Here is a 25,931-nt window from a genome sequence, read left to right as displayed (position 1 = left end):
TTTATAATAATTATATACCTGCTTAAAAAACACAAAAACTGAACCCTGGAAGTAAACAACACTTCACAAAAGTTTTAGAATATAGAGAAAGGAAAATGTGACAACACCTTTCTCACTAACAGAGTGCCTACGATCCAGACTCTTCATAAATGTAGAAAGTGTACTTCTCTCATGTAGAGAGAGACTTTGATATTTAATTTTCTTACCTTAAGTGTGATTGAAGGTAGCTCAATGTGTTGACCTAGCTGATACAGTTGTTGAAAAATAGTCTAAAGATGGAAGAGATTGTAAGGATGTTTTGTATACTTTATTCCTTGGAAAACAGGTTAAAGAAATTGCAGTTTGCCAAGAATAAGTTGTGAAACAGATTTCAGAGTAATGCTTTAGTCTTACACTGGCAAGAAGCCACAGAAAAATATTTATATAAAATCAAGAGCTATGAAGATTTTTTAATTAGTGAACTCTACCAGAATTATACATTTTGATTATGGTTCAGGATTTTTTATTAAGGAAATAAGTTAACATTTATATTAGTGTCCTTTGCTCCTTCTTGTATAGCATGAAACCCAGATTTTTTCTACTGTCAAGGCAGGGTATCAGGTAGTAGAATAGAAAGGTGAGGTTGACTAGAGGCAAGACCCTGTGAGCACCTACCTTCATTTTGTGTGGATGGAGTATCCCTGTGCAGTAGCCAAGGGCTTCTTGCTGTTCTTTCTTAGCAACTTTTGGATGTGTGTTGGAGTTGTGCTGGAACTCCTCAAATGTTTCCTGCTCCTCTTCTTCCTCACAGTGCTGTTAGTTCCAGGAATGAATCATGGGGGCAAGTGCAACTGACAGGTTTTCCACAAACCTACTGTCAACGTTAGAAATCAAAGGAGTGGAATAGAATTCCTGTCTGTGGCCTGGTGTTATGCAGAGTTCTCAGACTTACCTGCTCAGTGGCAATGCCAGGTGTTGGCTGGCTGGCCCTCACCCTCCCTGAGATGGAGCTACTTTGACAGCAGCCCAGAGCAAGGCTCTGTTTTAGCTCTTTTCTTCCCCTGATTCATTCCTCTGTTCTTAGTACGGGGATCAGGCCTTGTTTGACTGGTGGTGGGACTGTCCCTGGGTGGCAGGGTCTTATCTGGTAGTCTATGTCTCCTGTAATCTACGTTCACACTCATACGGAACTTAATTTCCTCAAACATAAACAGAACATACTCTCCTTTTGAAGCTTCAGGGGCTGACTCAGCATTGCAGAATCTAGTACCAGCAGCCGGGCACTCTATCACCTACAGTGTCCATTCCTCTTCATTCTCTTGACTTGACTCCCTGCCCTTGTTCCTTTGCAAGTTTCTTGTGGAGCCAGAACATTTTACTACTGTTCTAATTTTACTTTTGGGACCCATGGTTTTTTTTTTCCTTTTTCACCCTATTAACTGATGGTTTGTGGCTCAAGTTAGATCCCACTGCTCTTTTCTTTGCTGCTGTATTGTTTGAGCACCTGTTACTCTGACCTGGTCTGTTTGCACCTGCTTTGGTCTTCCTTCCTGTGCTTTCTGAGCCCTGTGTGCCCCCTGCATTGCCCACCTAGGTACTTAACTTGAGTAGGTCTCAAGGCAGATTTGTGAGGCAGATGCAGAAAGGCGAGTAAATCTTGTATTTAAGAATAGTGTCACGTCTATATTTGAAATACAGCTTTGGACAAAAATAATGACACAGTTGTTTTTTTCCCCAAAGGTCTGTTTTCTATCATTTTGGACCATTCCACACAGCTCTTTAGAGCACATTTGTAAAGCAAAGGGCATCATTATATCTTTTACAACTTCTGTGCTTCTTTTCTCAGTTTTGACTGAGGTTGTGTTTACTGCCGACACACCCGACTCATATTTGGGGAAGGAAGCCCGCTACAGGTCACCTGGATGCATGATTATATTTCTGAGTTTAGTTTTTGTCGTGCTTTCTTAATACTTTTTTTTTTAATAGACATAGCTTGTTAAATTTTGCAATCTTCTTTCCTCTGCATAGAAACATTGCTTCTCAGACAATAGCCAGATTGAAAGATGTTGCCCGTCGGATTTCATCATGTCTAGACTTCGAGCAACATAGTCGTGAAAGAACTGCTTCATTGGATTTGTTGCTGCGCTTTCAGCGCCTACTTATCAGTAAACTTTATCCAGGAGAAAGTATTGGTCAGACCTCAGATATATCTAGTAAGTTGCTTAAAATTAAAATGTCTTATGTGTATTTTGGGCTTTTTAATTTAGGCCTATTCTACACTCCCAGATGAGTAGTTCTTATATTATTAAATGTGCCAATTTGGGGGGACTTCATTTTGTATCCACTTTTTTTGGGGACAAATATTAGACTCATCAATATTTTTTGTTTCCTCGTCTTAATATTTAAGTTCTTTGGACATCAAAAATAGTTTCCTTTATGTTCAAGTTAGTCTTAACAGACAATTTATCAGACTTACTCTACGTGTCTGTTATGGAGTGTTGGATACTAACATAATGTGGGAACAAAGTAGTGACATAGCATTTGTTGATCGCACTGGAAAACCAGGTGGGGAGTAATGCAAGGAATGAATCATCATTGGAGGAAGGCTGGGTCTCAGTTATAGCACTGGTTTATTAGCCGCTAGACATGGGACTAAGTCTGAGATTTACCAGGGGGCTGTAGGTTGCTCACCTGCGGGGCTGGGATAACATCTGAGGGTGCCTATGAGGATTAAAATAAGATGATATTTAAGCACTTAGTTCTGTGCATGACATAGATTAGAGTACTTTCCACAAGCTCAAAAGGTGGCTCTGTGTAAATTGGCTTTCTCTGTCAAGGATGGAAACATCTGCTGCTGTTAATATTTTTATAGATGTTATATTCTAAAATATCTTAGTTGCTGAAAACTGAAAAGGCTTATATATATTCTAAAATATCTTAGTTGCTGAAAAAATTAGGCATTTGTAGATAGAAAATTTCAGGTTGAAATAGGTGAACTTATAGTTCGAAAGAGACATCTCAAAGACAAAATCATGAGGACTGAAGAGCCTTGTAGGAAGAAAAGTTAAAGATTTTAGGAGATTGAAAAATGCCTAACTTTGTTTATTGGAAGTAATTTGCAAGTGTTAAGACTTGAAATTTGATAACATTTGTGTGTATTAGGTGTAAGGTTTTAACACTCTATAAATTATGACTTTAGTATTTACATTAAAAAATTTTCTAGGTATTATATAGTGCAGTGTATGAAAATTTACATAACCAAATTCACTGTTTCTCAAATACTGTGACATAAAAACAGCCAGGGAATATGGGTTAATTTTCTCCTTTGAGAAAATTGTTATACATAAAAGATGTATAGATGAGGGTGGAATCAATGAGATATATTTACGAAGTAAATTTTAATGGTAAAAATGAAATTTTCTAAATCTTTCTTCAAGGTCCTGAGCTTATGGGTGTTGGTTCCTTGCTGAAGAAGTACACAGCCCTTTTGTGCACACACATTGGAGATATACTGCCTGTGGCAGCCAGCATTGCTTCCACCAGCTGGCGGCACTTTGCAGAGGTGGCCTGCATTGTGGAAGGGGACTTCACTGGTACCTTTTTTATATCCTACCTTCAGACATTTATTTATTTTCAGAGATAGATAAGACTTAAAATTTATCACTTCCTGATAAACCTGCATGCCTTTGCCCCATACATTTTCTAGTCATGTTGGCTTTTCTCCTTTTCTTTTTTTACTTGCTTGACAATTCTGTTGGTGTAGGAGTTGTGTCACTGTAAATGTAATTAGTGATTTAGAGTCATACAGCCATTATTAACATTTCAATAATGAGGTCATTGGGAATTGTCTAATTTTATTTCAGCCCCATAAAAATTAATTGCGCCTTTCAGGACCTTAATAATTTCCAGTATTTCTTAATATGTTTTCAAGTTAGTTCTGTGACACTAGAGCATTCTTATTAAGTGCTTTTTTACTGAAAGTAAACTTAGTTGTAAACACTTAAGTTTTCTGAATAAAAGACAAGTTCACAGAAGTGTTGAAACACAGTGGTTTTGAAAAGTATTCTTGTAACTCAGAGGGTTCTGTTTGATACCTTTGTTTGTCTCTTTCAAAATGAAAGATAAAATAATCCTGTAGAAATATGCTTTCCTTATTTCGTGATTTATCAGAATTTGAACATAGAACAAGCTTAGAAAGTAGTTTTATAGGATATATGGTTTTATTTAAATCTTAATGCTGTTTTTTTTTCTTTTAAAATTTAGGTGTTCTCCTTCCAGAACTAGTAGTTTCTATAGTGCTTCTGCTCAGTAAAAATGCTGGTCTCATGCAGGAGGCTGGAGCTGTCCCTCTGCTGGGTGGCCTGTTAGAACACCTGGATCGGTTCAATCACCTTGCACCGGGAAAGGAAAGGGACGATAACGAAGAGTTAGCCTGGCCTGGCATCATGGGTATGACATCTTAACTTCTAGAACTTCTGCTGAGGAAAGTTTATCCTGATCTAACCTATTCTTGCCTTTTTATCCGAAAGGATACTTCACAAAGAGAAACCAATATTTGCCATTTTCACTGATGGGAGTATAAGTGGAAAATCAAGATAATCCAAATCAGAAGAGATTTAGATTATATATAAGAAATGATTTTTCTGTTAATTGTTGTTACTTTCTGAATTGGACTATTTTAGAAAGTTCTGTAGAACCCTTTCTTGGGTGTTGTCTCCAGAAGGTACTGTTGCGGCGATTAGATATAGTCCAGCTTTGGAGGCTGACATCAATATGGGATGACTTTTTAAACTCATTTCTAACTGATGTTACTAAGTTGTGGAATTCCGATATTTAGCTGAGCACTTCCCTATATGTACTGTCTATAGTGCTTACCAAATTGGGATGGAACTTGTCTTCTCAAAGTTTTCAGCTTTGACATTTTTTAAGTGTATGTTACCATACTGTGTATGGTTCTGACTTCCTGGACTCATAGAATTAAATTGAAGTTGTGGTTCATTTGTATTTTGTAGGAAAGCTCAGGCAAGCTGGGCTTTTTTCCCCTTCCATTGTAGATTGTCATCTTCTAACATAGGAGTTTCAAATAAGAAGTAACAACTATCCTGAAGAAAATAACAATAGGATATGGAGCATAGTTTTTAATTTTTTTATATCACTAGTATTTTTAGCACCCTTCATTTGTATTTATGAAGTTAAATGTTATTTTTGTCTCTATAGTTAGTATGGTTGAAGGCATTTAATCTGATTAAGCAGTTCAAACTTACTCATTTAAAAATCTTTTTTTATTATGAAATATAGCACATACTCAAAAGTACAAAAAACAGCTCTGTGACTGATCATAGAGAAAATCATTCGGGGCGCCTGGCTGGCTCCATTGGTTAAGCGTCCGACTTCGCCTCAGGTCATGATTTCACAGTCCGTGAGTTTGAACCCTGCGTCGGGCTCTGTGCTGACAGCTCAGAGCCTGGAGTCTGCTTCAGATACTGTGTCTCCCTCTCTCTCTGCCCCTCCACCACTCTCTCTCAAAAATAAATAAACATTAAAAAAATTAAAAAAAAAAAAAAGAAAATAACATCCATCCAGATTAAGAAATGGAATGGTGGCAGGAACATCCTAAACACTGCTTCTTGTCTCCTGAAAGATACCTCTCTCTGGTCTTGTGTGGTTGCTGCTCCTCTACTTCTCTTTATCATTTTATCAGACAGGCTTGTGCTCCTTAATAGTTTGTTTAAATATTCTTATGTCTGTTTCTTTTTTTAAATTTTTTTAAAAATTTATTTTGAGAGAGAGCAAGAGTGAGGGAGGAGTAGAGAGAGAGGGAGACCAAGAATCCCAAGTAGGCTCTGTGCTGTCAGCACAGAGCCCCAAGAGGGGCTCAGTCTCATGAGTTGTGAGATCATGACCTGAGTCAAAACCAGGAGTTGTGTGCTTAACCAACTGTGCCACCCAGGTGCTCCTCTTATGTCTGTTTCTTGTTGGAATTAATTATGTCTATTTCTTGTTGGTTTGTAGGGTATGCTTTAGTACAGAATGCCAGGTTTCCATAGTGATTGTGCTGATTTTCATCTCCATAGAGTGTGAGAGTTCTCACCATTCCACCCCTGTGCCAAGAGGTCACATGTCAGTTTTTCCCTAGGCATTTTGTCCATAGGATCATTGTACCAGCACTCTTGGGTGAAAGGAGTGTCCTTGGTCACTCTTCAGGAGTACCACTTTTGTCAAAATCAGTTGACTGTCTCTGCCTATGTCTATTTCTCATCTTGCAGCTTCCCTTTGTGACTTCTGCACTTGTTAGCACCCTCTGGTGCATTGTTGAATACAAATGGTGATACTGGGCAGGCTTGTCTTGTTTAGGAGCAAAAGAAAAGCTTTCCAAATTTCACACATGAAATATGAGGTTTGTTAAGGGATTTCTTTGTAGAAACCTTTTTTAAAAAAAATTTTTTAAGTTTATTTATTTTTTGAGAGAGAGAGAGACAGAGCATGAGCGGGGGAGGGGCAGAGAGAGGGGAGTCACAGAATCTGAAGCAGGCTCCAGGCTCTGACCTGGCAGCACAGAGCCTGACGTGGGGCTGGAACTCGTGAACCGTGAGATCATGACCTAAGCCAAAGTTGGACGCTTAACCAACTGAGCCACCCAGGCGCCCTCTTTGTAGAAGCCTTTACATATTAAGGAAGTTTCCTTCTATTCTGCTTTGCAATTAAGTTTTAATTAATCTCAGTGATCATATAATTTTTCTTTTTTCTATTAACGTGTTAATTATTGATTTTTCAAAAGTTAAATCAGCCTTCTGCATCTGGAATAAAACTATCTTGATCGTATTATATTGGTCATATTAATATGTATTGCTGTCTTGATGTGTTTTGCTTTTTTCCAACAATTTTGCATCTGTGCTTGTGAATTGTAGTTTTCTTTTAATGCCCTATAAGTTGCTGATAATCACCCCTCCACTAACAAAGAGGCTGTAATTTAGGAACATGACAGCTTCCCATGCAATCTCTGTTAAATTTCTTTTTACAGTCTGTCAGCTGAGAATATTAGCTTGTTGGTAGAAACTATCTGAGGGATCCAGTAGTACAAAAACATAACAAGGCATTTAAAGTTTTAGTAAGACAGGCTGTGCTAGTCTCTTAGAGTTACTTAGAGAATGTTCTTTCCTCTTCTTTTTTTTTTCCTCCCCAGAAGGGTATGTATAAGATTGGTAGAATTTGCCAGATAATCATCTTGATCTGTAGTGTTGTGAACAGTTTTTTTTTTTTTTTTTGGTTTTGGGGGTGGTAATATAGAGTGGAAACCCAACTTTTTTTTTTTTTTAACTATGGTGTAGTATACATAACATAAAATTTTTCATTTTAACCATATTTAAGTTTTCCATTCTGTGGCATTAAGTACATTCACGTTATTGTCCAACCAACACCACCATCCAGTTTCAAAACCTTTCATCTCTCCTGAATTGAAACTCTGTACCCATTAAACATTAACTCTCCATTCTCCACTCCCTCTCACCCTTGACAACCACCATTCAACTTTCTGTTTCTATGAATTTGACTACTCTAGGTAGGTCATGTAAGTGGAAGCATACAGTATTTGTTCTTTGGTAAGAACAAATGTGTCAGAATGTGTCAGAATTTCCTTCCTTTTTAAGGCTGAATAATGTTTAATAATATTGCAAACAAAATGGTTTATCCAGTCATCTCTTGATATACACTTTGGTGGTTTCCACCTTTTGGCTGATGTGACTAACGCTGTCATGAACATGGGTGTGCAAATGTCTGTTTGAAGCCCTGCTTTCACTTCCTTTGGGTTAGAGGCTAAAAGTGGGATTGCTGAGTCATATGGTAATTCTGTGTTTAACTTCCCACCATAATGTTTTCCACAGTGGCTGTTCCATTTTACATTCCCACAGGCAGAGTACAAGGAAGGGCTCTATTTTTTCACATCCTTGCCAACACTTGTTTTTTTCTGTTTTATTGATAACAGCCATCCTAATGGGACAGAGTGGTATTATAATGTAGTTTTGATTTGGTTTTCCTTAATGGTTAGTGATAATGTATGTCTGTTCTTGTGCTTATTGGTCATTTGCATATCTTTGGAGAAGTGTCTATTCAAGTGTTTTTCCTATTTTTGAATCAGGTTTTGTTATTGTTGCTATTGTTGAATTGTAGGAATTTGTTATGTATTCTGGATGTATATGATTTAGTTATATTTTCTCCTTATGTGTGGATTGCCTTTTCATTTTGTTGGTAGTGTCCAGCGATGTTTAATTTTGATTAAGTCCAACTTAACCTAGTTTTTCTTTTGTTGCCTATGCTTTTGGTGTCCTGTTCAAGAAATCATTGCCAAATTATATGTCATGAAGGATTCCTCCTGTTCTTTTCTAAGAGTTTGATATTTTATAGTTTTAGCTCTTCAAATCTTTGATCTGTTTTAAGTTTTGTATATGGTGTATAAGGTAAGGGTCCAACTTGATTTGTTTGTAATTGGATATTCAGTTTTCCTAGCACCACTTGTGGAAAAGATTGTCCTTCCCCCATTGAATGGTTGTGACACTCTGTCCAAAACATTTGACCATATATATGAGGATTTATTTCTGAGTTCTGTATTCTATTCCATTGATCCAGTTGTCTGTCTTTATGCTGGTGCTACTCTGGTCTTTATTATTTCTTTTCTTCTTTCTTAGGGTTAATCTGATATTTTTCTAGCTTTTAGAGAAATGATGTTTGTTCATTGTGAAAACACAGATAAAAGTAGGGGAGAATAGGATAATGAACCTGGATTTACAAGTATTCACATTTCAGCTTCTCCTCCACTTAACTTAGTGATTGAATGATTGAATCATTTTAAAGCAGATCTCTTTAAGACATTTTGACACACATTACCTGTTAATGATTAGAACTTTTTTGGTAATAAAACCTTAGTATCATTATTCTAAGATTAATAGTGATTCCTTAATGTTACATGCAGTCTATGTTCCATTTTCCTGGATTATCTAAAAAGGTCTTTTTATTAGTGGTTATTTTGAATCAGCATCTAAATACGTTTTGCATGTTATAGTTGGTTGATATGCTTCCAGTCTCTTTTTCATTTAACAGTGTATCTCTAGGCCCTCCTCTTTGTCTCTGTGGTCATACTCTTTATTTGTCAAAGAAGCAGGGAATTTGTTCTGGAGAATTTCATATTTTCTGAATTTGGTTGATTGCCCTCTCTTTTAGTCTAATATCTCTCAGTTACACTTTCTCTAAACAATTGGTTATATGTATAGGGGTGATGAGGTTTGGATGCAGATTTGGATTCAGTTTTTGATAGAGTGTGTCTGAGGTCATGCTGTGTGTTTCTTGTTTCATTGGCTCTGAGGCCTGTGATTCTGTGTGACACCCACCTTCAGTTCTGTTCAGATGGACCAGGGAGTTCATATACAGTCTGTCTTCTATAAAATCCCCTAGCAACCTTGCCTTCATTTGTCGGGGTAGTACAAAGTACAATTTGTACAGGTAAGGACATGATCCTAGCTTGACTCCCCTCTTCAATCACCTCCCTATATCATTTTTCAGTGATACTGAGTTAATGTCCTAGCACTTTGAAAGGTGACCAGTGAGGCATTCTTCCTTTATCTTCCCCTTCATTCCTCCCCTCCTTCTCTGTTTTTATTTATTTTATTTATTTTTTATTTACTTATTTTTTTTTGAGAGAGAGTGAGCCTGGGAGGGGCAGAAGTAGATGGAGAGTGAGAATTTAAGCAGGCTTCATGCCCAACACAGACCCTGACTCAGGGCTCAATCTCCTGATTGTGAGATCATGAGCTGAGCCGAAATCAAGAGTTGGACACTTAACTGACTGAGCCACCTAGGTGCCCCTTTTTAAAATTTTTGACTATCGTGAACTCTTAGAATTTTATTGATTTAATGTTTATTAACTTATTTACTTTTTTGCTTTTTTTCCCCCTACTATATATATTTAAAGGTATAAATGCCCTTAAACACATATTTAGCTCTAGAAGTGTGGATCTATAGTATTTTCATTATCATTCATTGTATTTTTTCTATAGACATTTTTTTTCTGGGAAGTCAAATATGAATTTTTATTTTATTTTTGTTACCTATTTGTAATTTAACTGCATTGTAGTCAGTGCATATGCTCTGTAACTTTATTTCTTTGAAATTTTTGGGATTTGCTTTATTGCCTTATACATAGTCAGATTTGCTATTCATGCTGCTCATGTGATATTGTTTTTGTTTTGTTTTATAATCATTGCATGTTCTTTGTGCATTTATTTTTTAATGTTTTTATTTATTTTTGAGACAGAGAGAGACAGAGCATGAGCAGGGGAGGGGCAGAGAGAGAGGGAGACACAGAATCTGAAGCAGGCTGCAGGCTCTGTGCTGTCAGCTCAGAGCCCGACGCGGGGGTCGAACTCACAGACTGTGAGATCATGACCTGAGCTGAAGTCGGACGCTCAACCAACTGTGCCAGCCAGGCGCCCCAAATCATTGCATATTCTTAGTGAATTTTTGTTTGTGGTATTAGTTACAGCGAGAGATATGTTAATCTCCTATTGTGATTATGGATTTGTCTATTTCCCTTTATGGTTTTTTTGCATGATTTGTTGTATTGCTTTATCTCTTGATCTATTGATTGATTAATTTTGGTTTCTGTATATGCAGAATCATTTTTTACAGGTCAGAACTGTAGAAATAATGAGGAGGTGACACAGATACGCAAAGCTGATTTGGAGAACCACAATAAAGATGGAGGCTTCTGGACTGTGATTGATGGGAAAGTATATGATATAAAGGACTTCCAGACACAGTCATTAACAGGAAATAGTATTCTTGGTAAGGCCTCACTTTCTACGTCATGGTTAAAAGTTACAGCATGTGCCATTTTGAGCAGAGTATTTGGCTTTTAAGCGATCAGTTGAGTATATTGCTCCACCCCCCACGTTTTAATCTACTGGTGACTTTGGTGTGCGGCCTATCAGCAAATTCAAACAGGTTTGAAGAATTCCTTATCATTTTGTATTTGTTTCAACACCTGTTGAAACTTGTTTCAAATCCTGAGTTGGTGCAGGCAGCTCTGGGAGGGGATGAAAGATCATTATTATACTTTGGTAACCCTCACACTGGAGTCACCTGCCTGATCTATTTCCTACTTGACATTTCTACTATTGGTGTCTAAGCAAATTGTATTGAAATAATGTTGCTTTTGTTTTTTTTGTTTTAGCTCAGTTTGCAGGGGAAGACCCAGTGGTAGCTTTGGAAGCTGCTTTGCAGTTTGAAGACACCCGGGAATCAATGCATGCCTTCTGTGTTGGCCAGTATCTGGAGGTGAGACTGTGTGCGTGGGCATCATGGTGTATGTCAGGGGAGACCTCCTCTGTATATTTGTGATAGGTGGTTTTTACCTTGAAGTATTATTGATAATGGGGCCTTTCGGTGGAGGTGCATGTCATTAAGTGATACATATGAAGATCCTTTAGAAGTTTTTTCATAAATGAATTTATTTACACTCATTCGTGTTAAGATTTATGAAGTATTGGTCTTGAAAAATTATTGTAAAAGTTGTTAATTTGTAACACATGTAGACACTTTTCCACACACAAAAAGGGGTTAATCTTTGGCCTTTACAGTTTTATTGTAAGCTTATGTAGAAATTTGAAGTGGCTTACTATCTTGAGATATATATTTTTGGGGGAAGAATTATCTAGTAGCATAATTCTTTAGAATAGAAGTATGTCCTACCTATGCATGAGCTTTGGAATTTATATGTTGGGATTGGTTTTCCAGGTATAGATCCATAAGTAATAAAATTTATTAAATGCCACATAGGTAAGACTTAAAGCATTGCATAGGGAGAGATTGACTTTGCTTGTAAATTATCTAATAAGACTGGCAAAGTTTTTTTTCATTTGATCTCTTTTCTAACTGGTTTCTTTTTGTTAACATAAATTTATACCTCCACATATTGTGGTCCTAGTTCACTACTCACAGCAGTCCTTTCATATTTTTGGGTTTTTGGGGGTGTTATTTATGCATATAACAATTCAGTATATTTTTTGAAGTATACAGTCAATCTGTAAACTTCTATTTGATTCTTTAAGGAATTATCTAGTTTACCTGTTGTTTTTTATATTTTTTAAAAAGTTTATTGTGTGTGTGTGTGTGTGTGTGTGTGTGTGTGTGTGTGTGTATGTGTGTGAGAGAGAGGAAGGGGGGGGGGAGAGAGAGAGAGAGAGAGAGAGAGAGAGAGAGAGAGAGAGAAACAAGGGAGGAACAGAGAGAAAGGGAGAGAGAGGATCCCAAACAGGCTCTGCACTGTCTGTGCAGAGACCCAGGTAGGGCTCGAACTCACAAACCGCGAGATCTTGACTCAAGCCGAAGCAAGAGTTGGACACTCAACTGATTGAGCTACCCAAGAGCCCCTCTAGTTTACCTGTTTATCTGAGCTTTGGTTTTACCACCAGTAGATCTGTGTGTTTACCGTTTGCTTTGTAGGGTGTGCCTACAGCACACAGCATGTATAGCAGCATAATAGGATGTAGGAAAAGGGTATCCAGAGCATCTGCTTCTCTTCCTCATGGAACTTTGTCTTGTTTAGGGATATAAGCTGTTGCTCTTTTGGTTTTTATGTTTTCAATTAACCCTGTTTTCTCAGACTGATGATGAAATTTATCTTTCCAAGCCTGACCAAGAAGTTGTTACCATACCAGATCTGGGAAGTCTCTCTTCACCTCTGATAGACACAGAAAGGAATCTGGGCCTACTTCTCGGATTACATGCTTCCTATTTAGCTATGAGCACACCACTGTCTCCGGTTGAGATCGAATGTGCCAGTAAGAAAAATTTGCTTTCTGCTAACAGATTAGAAGGTTATTTTAGCTGAGTCTTACGTGCTATTTAGAATAGGAGAAGAATCAACACAGTTGTTGGTGAGTAAAAATAAGGATCGTGGGACTGTGACACTAAACCAATGAAATAGAAATAGTTGTGAATGGCTTTCATTTGCTTTCATGACCTGTGGCAGCAGAGGAAGCTAACAGGTGCATGGAAATATCAGTCCTATGCGTGCTCTCACTTTTGCTTCCTGTAACAGATGGGTTCAACTTGGCTGTCGTCTCCATGTGACATGGATTGGCTGTTCCTATTGGGGATAATATTCTTTTTGAGGATTGTGTTTTTACTAGACCCAAATACCTTTTGGGACTGCGACCTTTTTAATGACCTAAAGTAATAAAATTTCACTATATTCCTTAAGATGGATTTAAAGTTTTGTTTACATATTCCTACATTTCTCTGTCTGCCAACCATCCAGCAAGCATTTACTGAGTAAATACTCAGTATGAGTTACCATGCTAGGTGCTCAATGCATTAAGTGTGCATTAGACACTTTTCTGCTTTTAGGTGCTTTTTGTGTGATGATGAGCCAGACATTATAATAGAGCAGTACACAGGGTAGAAGAGCATGAAATGGAGAAATTTGTAATTTGTTCTGATGGGGAAGAAACCCCATCAGAGGTGAAGGAGTAAGGACATTGGAGTCCCAGAAAAGTGAGTGTGTGAATCTTCTGGGCAGAAATACAGGTGTGTGAGGAGCATTTGTTAAGAAAAGTAGGGCTTCCTGTTGCTTGTGTATGTGTACTGTCAGGAGAGAATGCTAGTGGGCAAGGATGGTCAATGTACTTGGTCAGCCCAGCCTTCTGGAACAAGCCTTTGGTGTGCATGCTGGGCATTTTGCTGCCTGCAGAGCCTCTCAGGGGGATGGACTCATCCTTTCCCTCAAATATTTGTAGTATGGGGAAGATACATTTCTTCTAAATCAGCAAAGAGGGTGGGAAATGAGAAGAGTCAGAGTAGAATTGATCAGAAAGTACTATGGGCCCTGGTGGGTGGGGCCTAAGCCATCAGAAACCACCTTTAGAGCAGTATCTTTGAGAGATTAGAGGGAGTTCTAAATGTAGAGACCTAGGGAAGGTCATGATCATATTTGTGTTTTAGAATTAATGTAGCACTTAGGAGAATGCTCCTGGATCTTCTAAAATCTAAATTTTCAGTAAAAGAACATGGAGTACATCCCAAATTTGATTGCTTGGGTTTTGGAGGACTATTTTGATAATAGAAGTCATTGAAAAAAATTTGTAGCAATGAACAAACTGATTCTTCATTTTTTTTGGTGAATCTCACTCCAGTTATCTTAGCAATTAGAATGAGCATCCACATTGGCACTGATGCATATTCTTGTGTGTCTAGCCATGCCTCACGCAGGTCTCCTTTGTGAGACACACATAGTCTACTGGGTCTCCAGTCTCCAAGGATCTGTCTCTTACTAAGGTCCCATGTTATATGATTAGTAGTCTCTCATTTTTATTATTAGATTAATGCTCTAGGGAAATATGTCCTTCCCTGAGCATGTTTTTTCTTTGTAGTCCCCTTCTCATGTGCTGCTTTCCTACCTGGATGCTCAGTGTTTTTACCTTTATCCAGATCTCTGCTCAGTTGTCACTTCCACAGAAAATCCTTTACCGACTCTTGCAGTAGTGGAGGTCTATATACTCTTGTACCAGCTGTAGTACTTTGTAGCATACAGTTATCCTAATTGAAATTGAGTGATTGCTTGTGTAAGTGTTGCCTCCATGCTGCTCTCCCTAGTAAAATGCAATGCCCCAGTGTTCCCACAATATCAGTAGAATCAGTCAGCTCCATGTTTTACTGGGTATCTAGAAAAGTTGTACTGGAACTATTATACTGAGTTCTGATACCATGCTTAAGATGTAGTGAATAGCCAGAAGTGTCCAGAAGTGTTAACCTATTTTCATGCAGACATAGGAATTATAAGCCAGTCTATATAAATGTTAGATGTGACTCTTTAATATGAATGATGCTGAATTTTTCCTCTTAAATCAAATATTCACTTCTTATCTTTTATATCAATGTTTATTTCTGAATAGTACACTCAAGTTTCTCTTTAATGTTTGCATATGCACTTTCTAGAGTGGCTTCAGTCATCCATCTTCTCTGGAGGCCTACAGACCAGCCAGATCCACTATAGCTACAATGAGGAGAAAGACGAGGACCATTGTAGCTCTCCTGGAGGCACTCCTGCTAGCAAGTCCCGACTCTGCTCCCACAGACGGGCCTTAGGAGACCATTCCCAGGCATTCCTGCAAGCCATTGCTGACAATAACATACAGGATCACAATGTGAAGGTGAGCGAGGCCTTCCCACACTTAGTATCCTTGGTTTACCGTAAAACTTTGATATGTGAACGCTTTCATGTTCTCTGATTTGCTTAGCAGAGACTTTAGTTACATATTATTTGTAGGGCTGGTTTTGAGGTAAGAGGCTGGCTCAGTTCTGGGTGCCTGACTCTTGACTTCAGGTCAGGTCATGATCTCAAGGTCATGAGATAGAGCCCTGTGTTAGGCTGTGCACTGGGCATGAAGCCCGCTTAAGGTTCTCTCTCTCCCTTTGCTTCCTCCCCTGTGTGCATGCGCGCTGTCTTTAAAAAAAAAAAAAAAAAAAAAAAAAAGAAAAAAAAGGCTGATTCAATTCAATATGTCAGTGATGTTTTAGAAGCATTGCTGATTGCAAGTACATTAGAAATTGTGGCATGTAGTTTGGAATTTATGAGGGCGTGTTAGGTGGCTCTGAAGTTACCCTCCAGCTGTTTCTGTTACAGGACTTTCTGTGTCAAATAGAAAGGTACTGTAGGCAGTGCCATTTGACCACACCAATCACTTTTCCTCCTGAGCACCCTGTGGAAGAGGTTGGCCGCTTACTATTATGTTGCCTTTTAAAGCATGAAGATTTAGGTATGAATCTTGACATTTTAGCTATACTATACGTTTTTCAACTGACATGCAATGTGCATTCATTCTTACGCCGCCCCTTTTTAAAAATGTCTTTTACAGGTCACGTGGCATTATCTTTAGTTCACGCAGGAACCCTTGGTATTGAGCAAGTAAAGCACAGAACATTGCCTAAATCAGTAGTGGATGTTTGTAGAGTTGTTTACCAAGCAAAATGCTCACTCATTAAGGTAAATACATTTTTATTCTTTTTTTTTGTGCTTTGCAGATAGTTGGTAAAATATTTGTTAAGTTGTCTTTTCATATTTAACTTTGTAGACGCATCAAGAACAGGGTCGTTCTTACAAGGAAGTCTGCGCTCCAGTCATTGAACGTTTGAGATTCCTCTTTAATGAACTAAGACCTGCAGTTTGTAATGATCTCTCTATAATGTCCAAGTTTAAACTGTTAAGTTCTTTGCCCCGTTGGAGGAGGATAGTTCAGAAGATAATTCGAGAACGAAGGAAAAAGAGAGGTAAAAGATGGGAAGATGCTGTCAAAGTGTGTGCTTTTCCCCAGTATATTTGAGTCTGTGATTTGAGTGAAGCTGTTTGCTACTGCTTAGTACATGTGGATTTCCACAACTGCCATGATATTTGTTATGTGTATTTATGATTAAATAGACAAATCCTGCTTATTTTTCCTAGACATCAGATAATGATACAACTTTGCTATTGAGTATGTTATGATTTGGTAATTATTAAATTGATGCTGTACAAGGTAAATACTATAAACTTTATTAAATTGATGGGGAAGAGGAAGTGTCTTTTTTTTTTTAATCACTTGTCCTGGTAAATGAGATATATGAGAATGTTTATTCTTTTAGTTAATCTTGCCATTATTGTAAGGAAATGTTTTCCTTTGGAAATATTGAGTATTCTGATACATGGAGAATTGTTATGAAAGGAACTAAAAGAATTACTAATATTTTCAGGAAGCAACTGTTTAGGGATGTGGAGAATTTTTATATTAAATGAGCAAAATTTGAGTACAAGTACATGAATTTGGAATTTGGTTAATTATGATTATAAACACGTTTTGCAGAAATTTCTGATTATATTCTTATGAATTATACCAATTTATTCACAGATAAGCTTATTAAACTATTATTTACTGAGTTTTTGATGGACATTATGAACAATGATGTCATAAAAGACTAACTTTGTGTTAGAAGCCATCCTAAATTGATTGTTCTTGAGAAAACTCTTAACCACAACAATTTGCCTGAATCCTAGAGATGCTCTGAATCAGGAAATCATGGTAGGAATGCTTCTGAGATCCCCTAACCTAACCTAGGTAGTGAGGAAATTCATAGTAGAGGCACAGGCCTGGGAGACCACCATCTCAGCTTGAGGAACAATGATGCCCTCACCACCTGGCCATCGCCTCCATGGATTCTGAGGCCATGTTGTCACCTCTTAAAGTTTCTTGTTGTGGGTTTAAATATTTAGTTGTGTAAGTTTGAAGCTGTTTTTGTTTTTATTTTAAGAAAATCAAATAACTTATAATGATTATTACTGGTGCTGTGTTAGGCTCACCAAAAGCACCCTTAAATTTGATGATTCACTGGACTCAGAGGAGCTGTTATACTCACAGTTACAGTTTATTACTGTGAAAGGATACAGATTAAAATCAGCAAAAGGAAAGGCACATTGAGGGAAATCCAAAGAAAACTAGGCCTAAGCTTCCAGTTCCCTCCCAGTGGAGCTGCATAGGGCCGTGCTTAGTTCTCTCAGCAGTGATGTGTGACAGCATGTGTGAAGGGCTGTCAGCAAGGATGCTCACCTGAGCCTTGGCATCCAAGATTATTATTGTGGGTCAGTCACATAGACATATGGGGCCTGCATGGTTACTCTCAGTTATTTAGACTCTAGCTTCCACAGTAGAAACAGGTGATAACTGTAAGTCACATTCTTAGCATAAACTGTCTGTTCAAACTGGAAAACATGGCCTTAGACCTCAGGCATACAGAAACAGTTTTCTCAGGCAGAACATGTCAAGGACTTGGATCTCAGTTCACAGGAGATGGCCAAGTGCTGAAAGGACAGTGTTTCTTGGGAATTTGCAGAGTTTGGGCAACCCAGACCTGCTGTGTTAGTGTTTACTGCTCATGTGTATTATTAATTATATTCCTTATTATATTACTTGCTGAGAAGAAATAAACTAAAAGTCTTGAAAGGGAGCAAAAATATGAAAGCAACACCACATATCATATTGAAAATTCAATAGAAATTTCCCAAATTAAAGAGACTAACATAGTAAAAGGTATCCAGTTAATTCAGTTCAGTTGCATAGTGGTGACAGATTCATTGCATTGGTCCAGAGTGGGCAAGCTGGGGACAAATGCAGCCTGCTGCTTGCTGTATGTTGCCCATGAGCTAAGATTGGGTTTTGAATTTTAAAGTTACTTTTTAAAAAACCAAAAGAAGAATAATATGTTTGACACATGGAAATTATATGAAGTTTAAATTCAAGCATCTGTAAATAAAGTTAGCTGCTTTTCAGCTTGCAACAGCAGAATCCAGTATTTGCAATAGACTGACTGGCCTGCAAAGACTAAAATACTCACCATCTATCTGGCCCTTTAAGAAAAAGTTTGCTGACTACTGGGCTTCTCTTTCTGTATGACCATCATAGCACCTTCCCCATCTTTCTGTACATGATGTGGAGTAGCAGAGCGTTATTATTGAATGTCATGTGAGAATAATCATGATAGTTTTTACTTTTGTAGTTTGAGCATTTCAGTTGACAGTGGTATTTACATGTTTGAGTAAAATAGGTCCTTTACCTTCATGCATATTTAATACTTCTTAATTTAAAATTGTATATAAGTAAATGAATTTTATAATGAAAGATGTTTTTAATCATAGTTCCTAAGAAGCCAGAATCTACAGATGATGAAGAAAAAATTGGAAATGAAGAGAGTGATTTAGAAGAAGCTTGCATTTTGCCACATAGTCCTATAAATGTGGATAAAAGACCCATTACAATTAAATCACCTAAGGTGAAGTATTTTCTGTGATTCTGAGGCTGGCTGAATAGAAACACAGCACATAGCAAGGGAACCCATAAGTATTGTCACTTTGTCCTTGAGCGTCTATAGGATAGAGAGTGTAGTGGGTTATTATACATATGGGTGACCGCCCCAGTCATGCCTAACACACTTGATTTATGGTGTCCTGGTTAGATCGATAGCTGGAAAAGTGTTCCCTTTTACTTTTAGTAGTACATTATATCATTATTCATTTGCCATTCATTCACTGAATGTATACTTTGCTCTAGAAACTGTCCTGGTCACATAGGCTGTTGAAACCTATGATAATTTAACTTTGTATACCATGTTAGTCTGTTCCAAAGTATGTAAGTATAGAGATTATAAATTCATTTATAAGCCTATTTATGGCATAGTTATTTTTGCCATAAATTAGTTATTTAATTTAAAGTATTTTACCAATTTAAACGTACTTGCATTTATTTATAATTTATTTGAGTAACTGTTTCAGAGCCCATGTTAATAAGGTAAACTAATGGTAAAAATGGCTTTCTTTTGTCAGGATAAATGGCAACCACTGTTGAGTACCGTTACAGGTGTTCACAAATACAAGTGGTTGAAGCAGAATGTTCAGGGTCTCTATCCACAGTCTGCGCTCCTCAGTACAATTGCCGAATTTGCCCTTAAGGAAGAGCCAGTGGATGTGGAAAAAATGAGAAAGTGCCTACTAAAACAGGTAAAATTTGCTAAAAACATTCTTCTCTGCATGGGTTAATATACACAACATTTAACTGTATGCATTCATATTTTGCAGTTGGAGAGAGCAGAAGTTCGTCTGGAAGGGATAGATACAATTTTAAAACTGGCAACCAAAAATTTCTTACTTCCATCTGTGCAATATGCTATGTTCTGTGGATGGCAAAGACTTATTCCTGAGGGGATTGATATAGGGTAAAACTTTATTATAACATTTTTTCTTAATAAGGGAAATTCTGGCAACAAGACATTATTTTATTGAAATTAAAAGTCTGGCAATATTCTGATTTTTTTTTTAATGTTTATTTTTGAGAGAGAGAGCGCAAGTGGGGTGGTGGGGGGTGGGGGGAGTGGGCAGAGAGAGAGAGAGAGAGAGAGAGAGAGAGAGACAGAATCTGAAGCAGGCTCCAGGCTCTGAGCTATCAGCACAGAGCTCAACATGGGGCTTGAACTCATGGACTGTGAAATCATGACCTGAGCCAAAGTCGGACGCTCAACTGACTAAGCCACTCAGGCACCCCCTTTCCGGCAATGTGCCACGTAAAATTCTTTATCTTTGTTTGAAAGGGAACCTCTTACGGATTGCCTAAAGGATGTTGATTTGATCCCACCTTTTAATCGGATGCTGCTGGAAGTAACTTTTGGCAAGCTATATGCTTGGGCTGTTCAGAATATTCGAAATGTTTTGATAGATGCAAATGCAAAATTTAAAGAGCTTGGTGAGTTAAAAAAAAAAATCTGATGTTTAAAAGGCTGTATTAAGATTGCTGTTGAAGTATTGCCTGTAATCATGTTAGCATTATCTTATAGTTTGGCTCTTAATTATATGTTGTGGAAACTTACAAATGCTAATTTTTTGCTCTTTGAGAAGACTTTAATAACTTTGTACATTAGAATGATAATCTTTTAAAAATTTTTTATTTTTATATTTATAGATATATAGATATATTTATATTTTATTTTTATTTTTTGAAAGTGTGCACACACGTTCCTATGTGTGGGGTCAGGGGCAGAGGGAGAGGGAGAGAGAGAATCTTAAGCAGGCTCCCATGCCTAGTGTGGAGCCCCAACTCAGGGCTTGATCTCATGACTGTGAGATCATGATCTGAGCTGAAATCAAGAGTTGGACACTTAACTGACTGTGCCACCCAGGTGCCCCTAGACTGATACTCTAAGCTGCTTTAAGGTTTCTCAAATTTTAAATGGAACTTTCAAAATTCAGCAGAAGACACAATTTTGTAGTGTCCTAATAGTAAGCTTTTACATTTTAACATTTTCATGTGTATCACTAACACCATATACCCTAAAGTGTATATCCTTTATTAATACTTAATTTATTGAATAGTTTGAGCACCTGCAGAGAAATGCTAGGATTGGTTTTGTGGAAGAGAAGTGAAATATGACTCTTGTATATGAAATAAAATGAATAAGCCACCAGGGATATTTAGAGGAGCTGCATGTTAAGTTTTGCAGACAAATGGAAATAGGTATATGTGGATTGATGGTGATAGGATTATTGCAAAGCAATGAACAGCTGCCTGATGTCCACACTCTTTGGAAACCCATTGAAAAAACATAGTTTTTAAAAAATTGCTATTGTTTTCCTCATCTGTATGTTCTTATATCCACATGCAAGAAATTTATGTGGGTGCTAATGCCATTTAGGTATCCAGCCTGTCCCTCTACAAACCATTACCAATGAGAACCCGTCAGGACCAAGCCTGGGGACGACCCCACAAGCTCGCTTTCTCCTGGTGATGCTCAGCATGCTCACCCTGCAACATGGTGCAAACAACCTGAACCTCCTGCTGAACTCTGGCATGCTTGCCCTGACACAGACAGCACTTCGGCTGATTGGTAGGTTGACACTAGTCATTTATGAAAATGCCAAGGTTTTTCCTTCATCTTTTCTTTCTCTTTATAAATTTTTTTTATTGTGGTAAAATGAAAATAACATAAAATGTATCATTTTTTTACAATTATTTTATTTTATTTTTATTTTATTTATTTATTTTTTCAATATATGAAATTTATTGTCAAATTGGTTTCCATACAACACCCCGTGCTCATCCCAAAAGGTACCCTCCTCTATACCTATCACCCCCCCCTCCCTCCCACCCCCCATCAACCCTCAGTTTGTTCTCAGTTTTTTTTTAATTTTTTTTTTTCAACGTTTATTTATTTTTTGGGACAGAGAGAGACAGAGCATGAACGGGGGAGGGGCAGAGAGAGAGGGAGACACAGAATCAGAAACAGGCTCCAGGCTCTGAGCCATCAGCCCAGAGCCCGACGCGGGGCTCGAACTCCCGGACCGCGAGATCGTGACCTGGCTGAAGTCGGACGCTTAACCGACTGCGCCACCCAGGCGCCCCTGTTCTCAGTTTTTAAGAGTCTCTTATGCTTTGGCTGTCTCCCACTCTAACCTCTTTTTTTTTTTTTTTTTTTCCTTCCCCTCCCCCATGGGTTGCTGTTAAGTTTCTCAGAATCCACCTAAGAGTGAAACCATATGGTATCTGTCTTTCTCTGTATGGCTTATTTCACTTAGCATAACATTCTCCAGTTCCATCCACGTTGCTACAAAGGGCCAATTTCATTCTTTCTCATGAGGGTACAAAAAAGTTATGTAACTAGATACTGGTAATGCTTGTACAACACTGTGGATATGCTTAATGCTAATCAATTATAAAGTTGTTTAAAATGAAATCATTTTTTTTTCTTTTTTTTCTGGTGTGTCAGTTCTGCTTTACTTTTTTTTTTTTAATTAAAAAAAATTTTTTTAATGTTTATTTATTTTTTAGAGAGAGAGACAGAGTGTGAGCAGGGGAGGGTCTGAGCAGGCTCCAGGCTCCTAAGCAGACTCCAGGCTCTGAACTGTTTTCACAGAGCCTGATGTGGGACTTGAACTCACAAACTGCGAGATCATGACCTGAGCTGAAGTTAGACGCTTAACCAACTGAGCCACCCAGGCGCCCCCTTTTTTTTAATTAAAAAAATTTTTTTTTTGTATTTTAATTTACATCCAAGTTAGTTGGCATATATTGCAATTATGGTTTCAGGAGTAGAATCCAGTGATTGATTCATCCCCTATGTATACAACACCCAGTGCTCATCCCAAGGCATTCCTTAATGCCCCTTATTTAGCCCATTCCCCCCACCCACAACCTCTCCAGCAACCCTCAGTTTGTTCTCTGTATTTAAGGGTCTCTTATGTTTTGTCCCTCTCCTTGTTTTTATATTATTTTTGCTTCCTTTCCCTTATGTTCATCTGTTTTGTATCTTAAATTCCACATATGAGTGAAGTCATATGATATTTGTCTTTCTCTGACTAATTTCACTTAGCATAATACATTCTAGGTCCATCCACGTAGTTGCAAATAGCAATATTTCATTCTTTTTGATTGGTGAGTAATACTCCATTTTGTGTGTGTGTGTGTGAGTGTGTGTGTACATTTCGATACGTTGGCTATTGTCAGTAGTGCTGCTATAAACATTGGGGTGCATGTGCCCCTTCAAAACAGCACGCCTGTATCCCTTGGATAAATAGCTAGTAGTGCAATTGCTGGGTTGTAGGGTAATCCTTTTGTGATTTTTTGAGGAACCTCCATACTGTTTTCCAGAGTGGCTGCACCAGTTTGCATTCCCACCAGTAGCGTGAAAGAGATCCTCTTTCTCTGCATCCTCACAAACATCTGTTCTGGCCTGAGTTGTTAATGTTAACCATTCTGACAGTTGTGAGGTGGTATCTCATAGTGGTTTTGATATGTATTTCCCTGATGATGAGTGATGTTGAGCATTTTTTCATGTGTCTATTAGCCATCTGGATGTCTTCTTTGGAGAAGTGTCTATTCATGTCTTTTGCCCATTTCACTGGGTTCTTTGTTTTTTTGTGTGTTGAGTTTGATAAGTTCCTTTATAGATTTTGGATACTAACCCTTTATTTGATATGTCATTTGCAGATATCTACTCCCATTCCGTTGATTGCCTTTTAGTTTTGTTGATTATTTTCTTTGCCCTGCAGAAGATTTTTATCTTGATGAGGTCCCAATAGTTCATTTTTGCTTCTGTTTCCCTTGCCTCCGGAGACGTGTTAAGAAGTTGCTGTGGCCAAGATCAAAGAGGTTTTTGCCTGCTTTCTCCTCGAGGATTTTGATGGCTTTCTGTCTCACATTTAGGTCTTCCATCCATTCTGAGTTTATTTTTGTGTATGATGTAAGAAAGCGGTCCAGGTTCATTTTTCTGCATGTCGCTATCCAGTTTTCCCAGCACCAGTTGCTGAAGAGACTGTCTTTATTCCATTGGATAGTCTTTCCTGCTTTGTCAAAGATTAGTTGGCCATACGTTTGTGGATCCATTTCTGGGTTCTTTATTCTGTTCCATTTATCTGAGTTGCTTTTTTTCTGTCACTACCATACTGTCTTGATGATTACAGCTTTATAGTACATCTTGAAGTCTGGGATTGTGACACCTCCAGCTTTGGTTTTCTTTTTCAGGACCATTTTGGCTATTTGGGGCCTTTTTTGGTTCCATCCAAATTGTAGGATTGTTTGTTCTAGTCTGTGAAGAATGCTGGTGTTATTTTGATAGGGACTGCATTGAATATGTTGATTGCTTTGCGTAGTATTGACATTTTAATATTTTTTCTTCCAATCCAGGAGCATGGAATATTTTTCCTTTTTTTCGTGTCTTCTTCTATTTCTTTCGTAAGCTTTCTATAGTTTTCAGTGTATAGATTTTTCACCTTTTTGTTTAGGTTTATTCCTAGGTATTTAATGTTGTTTGGTGCAATTATAAATGGGATTGATTCCTTGATTTCTTTTTCTGTTGCTTCATTATTGGTGTATAGAAAAGCAGCCAATTTCTGTGCATTGACTTTATATCCTATGACTTTGCTGAACTCATGGATCAGTTCTAGTAGTTTTTTGGTGGAATCTTTTGGGTTTTCCGTATAGAGTATCATGTTGTCTGTGAAGAGTGAAAGTCTGACTTCCTCCTTGCTGATTTGGATGCCTTTTATTCCTTTGTGTTGTCTGATTACTGAGGCTAGGACATCCAATACTATGTTGAATAATTCTGTCGAGAGTAGACATCCTTGTCATATTTCTGACCTTAGGGGAAAGGCTCTAAGTTTTTCCCCATTGAGGATATTAGTGGTGGGTCTTTCATATATGGCTTTTATGATCTTGAGGTGTGATCCTTCTATCCCTACTTTCTTGAGGGTTGTTACCAAGAAAACATGCTATATTTTGTCAAATGCTTTCTCTGCATCTATTGAGAGGATCACGTGGTTCTCGTCCTGTCTTTTATTGATGTAATGTATTACATTGATTATTTTGCAGATATTGAAGTAGTCCTGCATCTCAGGTATAAATCCCACTTTGTCGTGGTAAATAATTCTTTTAATGTATTGTTGGATCCAGTTGACTACTATCTTGTTGAGAATTTTTGCACCCATGGTCATCAGGGAAATTGGTCTGTAGTTCTTCTTTTTAGTCAGGCTTTGGGTTTGGAATGGAAGCCTTCCTTACATTTCTATTTTTTGGAATAGCTTCAAAAGAATAGGTGTTAACTCTTCTTTAAACTTTTGGTAGAATTCCTCTGGAAAGCCATCCGGCTCTGGGCTCTTGTTTCTTGGGGATATTTTTGATTACTAATTTGATTTATTTACTGGTTATGGATCTGTTCAAATTTTCTATTTATTCTTGTTTCAGTTTGGTAGTGTATATCTTTCTAGGAATTTGTCCAATTCTTCAGATTGCCCCGTTTATTGGCATATAATTGTTCATAATATTCTTTTATTATTGTTTGTATTTCTGCAGTGTTGGTTGTGATATCTCCTCTTTCATTCTTGATTTTATTTGGGTCCTTTCCTGTTTCTTTTTAATCAAACTGGCTAGGGGTGTATCAACTTTGTTAATTCTTTCAAAGAATCAGTTCCTGGTTTCATTCATTTGTTCTGGTTTTTTTTTTTTTTTTTTTTTTTTTCAATAGCATTGATTTCTGCCCTCATCTTTATTATTTCCTGTCTTCTGCTGGTTTTGGGTTTTATCTGCTGTTCTTTTTCCAGATCTTTAAGGTATAAGGTACGTTGTGTATCAGATCTTTCTTCCTTCTTTAGAAGGTCTGGATTGCTATTTACTTCCCTCTTATGACTGTCTTTGCTGTGTTCCAGAGGTTTTGCTCTGTGGTGTTATCATTTTCATCGACTTCCATGTACTTTTTAATTTCCTCTTTAACTTGTTGGTTAACCCGTTCATTCTTTAGCAGGATATTCTTTAGTCCAAGTATTTGTTGTCTTTCCAAATTTCTTCTTGTGGTTGATTTCAGGTTTCATGGTGTTGTGGTCTGAAAGTATGCATGGTATG

General features: G+C 37.6%; 1 protein-coding gene across 9 annotated transcripts in view; it reads left to right on the top strand.

The window, feature by feature from the left end:
- Positions 1–25,931, top strand: part of HERC2 (HECT and RLD domain containing E3 ubiquitin protein ligase 2) — a 279,601-nt gene that overhangs the window by 120,506 nt on the left and 133,164 nt on the right. For 8 of the 9 annotated variants that reach the window (XM_045058960.1, XM_045058959.1, XM_045058961.1 and 5 more), the window contains 15 exons: positions 2,008–2,192; positions 3,417–3,572; positions 4,243–4,428; positions 10,642–10,812; positions 11,201–11,304; positions 12,632–12,809; positions 14,965–15,179; positions 15,653–15,785; positions 15,885–16,012; positions 16,101–16,296; positions 18,692–18,825; positions 19,376–19,549; positions 19,628–19,764; positions 20,137–20,288; positions 21,235–21,426. In XM_045058960.1, the coding sequence (XP_044914895.1) occupies positions 2,008–2,192; positions 3,417–3,572; positions 4,243–4,428; positions 10,642–10,812; positions 11,201–11,304; positions 12,632–12,809; positions 14,965–15,179; positions 15,653–15,785; positions 15,885–16,012; positions 16,101–16,296; positions 18,692–18,825; positions 19,376–19,549; positions 19,628–19,764; positions 20,137–20,288; positions 21,235–21,426 (2,441 nt within the window). The remainder of the gene's footprint in view (positions 1–2,007; positions 2,193–3,416; positions 3,573–4,242; positions 4,429–10,641; positions 10,813–11,200; positions 11,305–12,631; positions 12,810–14,964; positions 15,180–15,652; positions 15,786–15,884; positions 16,013–16,100; positions 16,297–18,691; positions 18,826–19,375; positions 19,550–19,627; positions 19,765–20,136; positions 20,289–21,234; positions 21,427–25,931) is intronic. The other variant, XM_045058962.1, reaches the window with a different exon arrangement.

This window comes from Felis catus, chromosome B3 (genome assembly GCF_018350175.1).
Source record: "Felis catus isolate Fca126 chromosome B3, F.catus_Fca126_mat1.0, whole genome shotgun sequence".
Taxonomy (NCBI): Eukaryota; Metazoa; Chordata; class Mammalia; order Carnivora; family Felidae; genus Felis; species Felis catus.
This window is presented reverse-complemented; position numbering and strand designations above follow the sequence as displayed.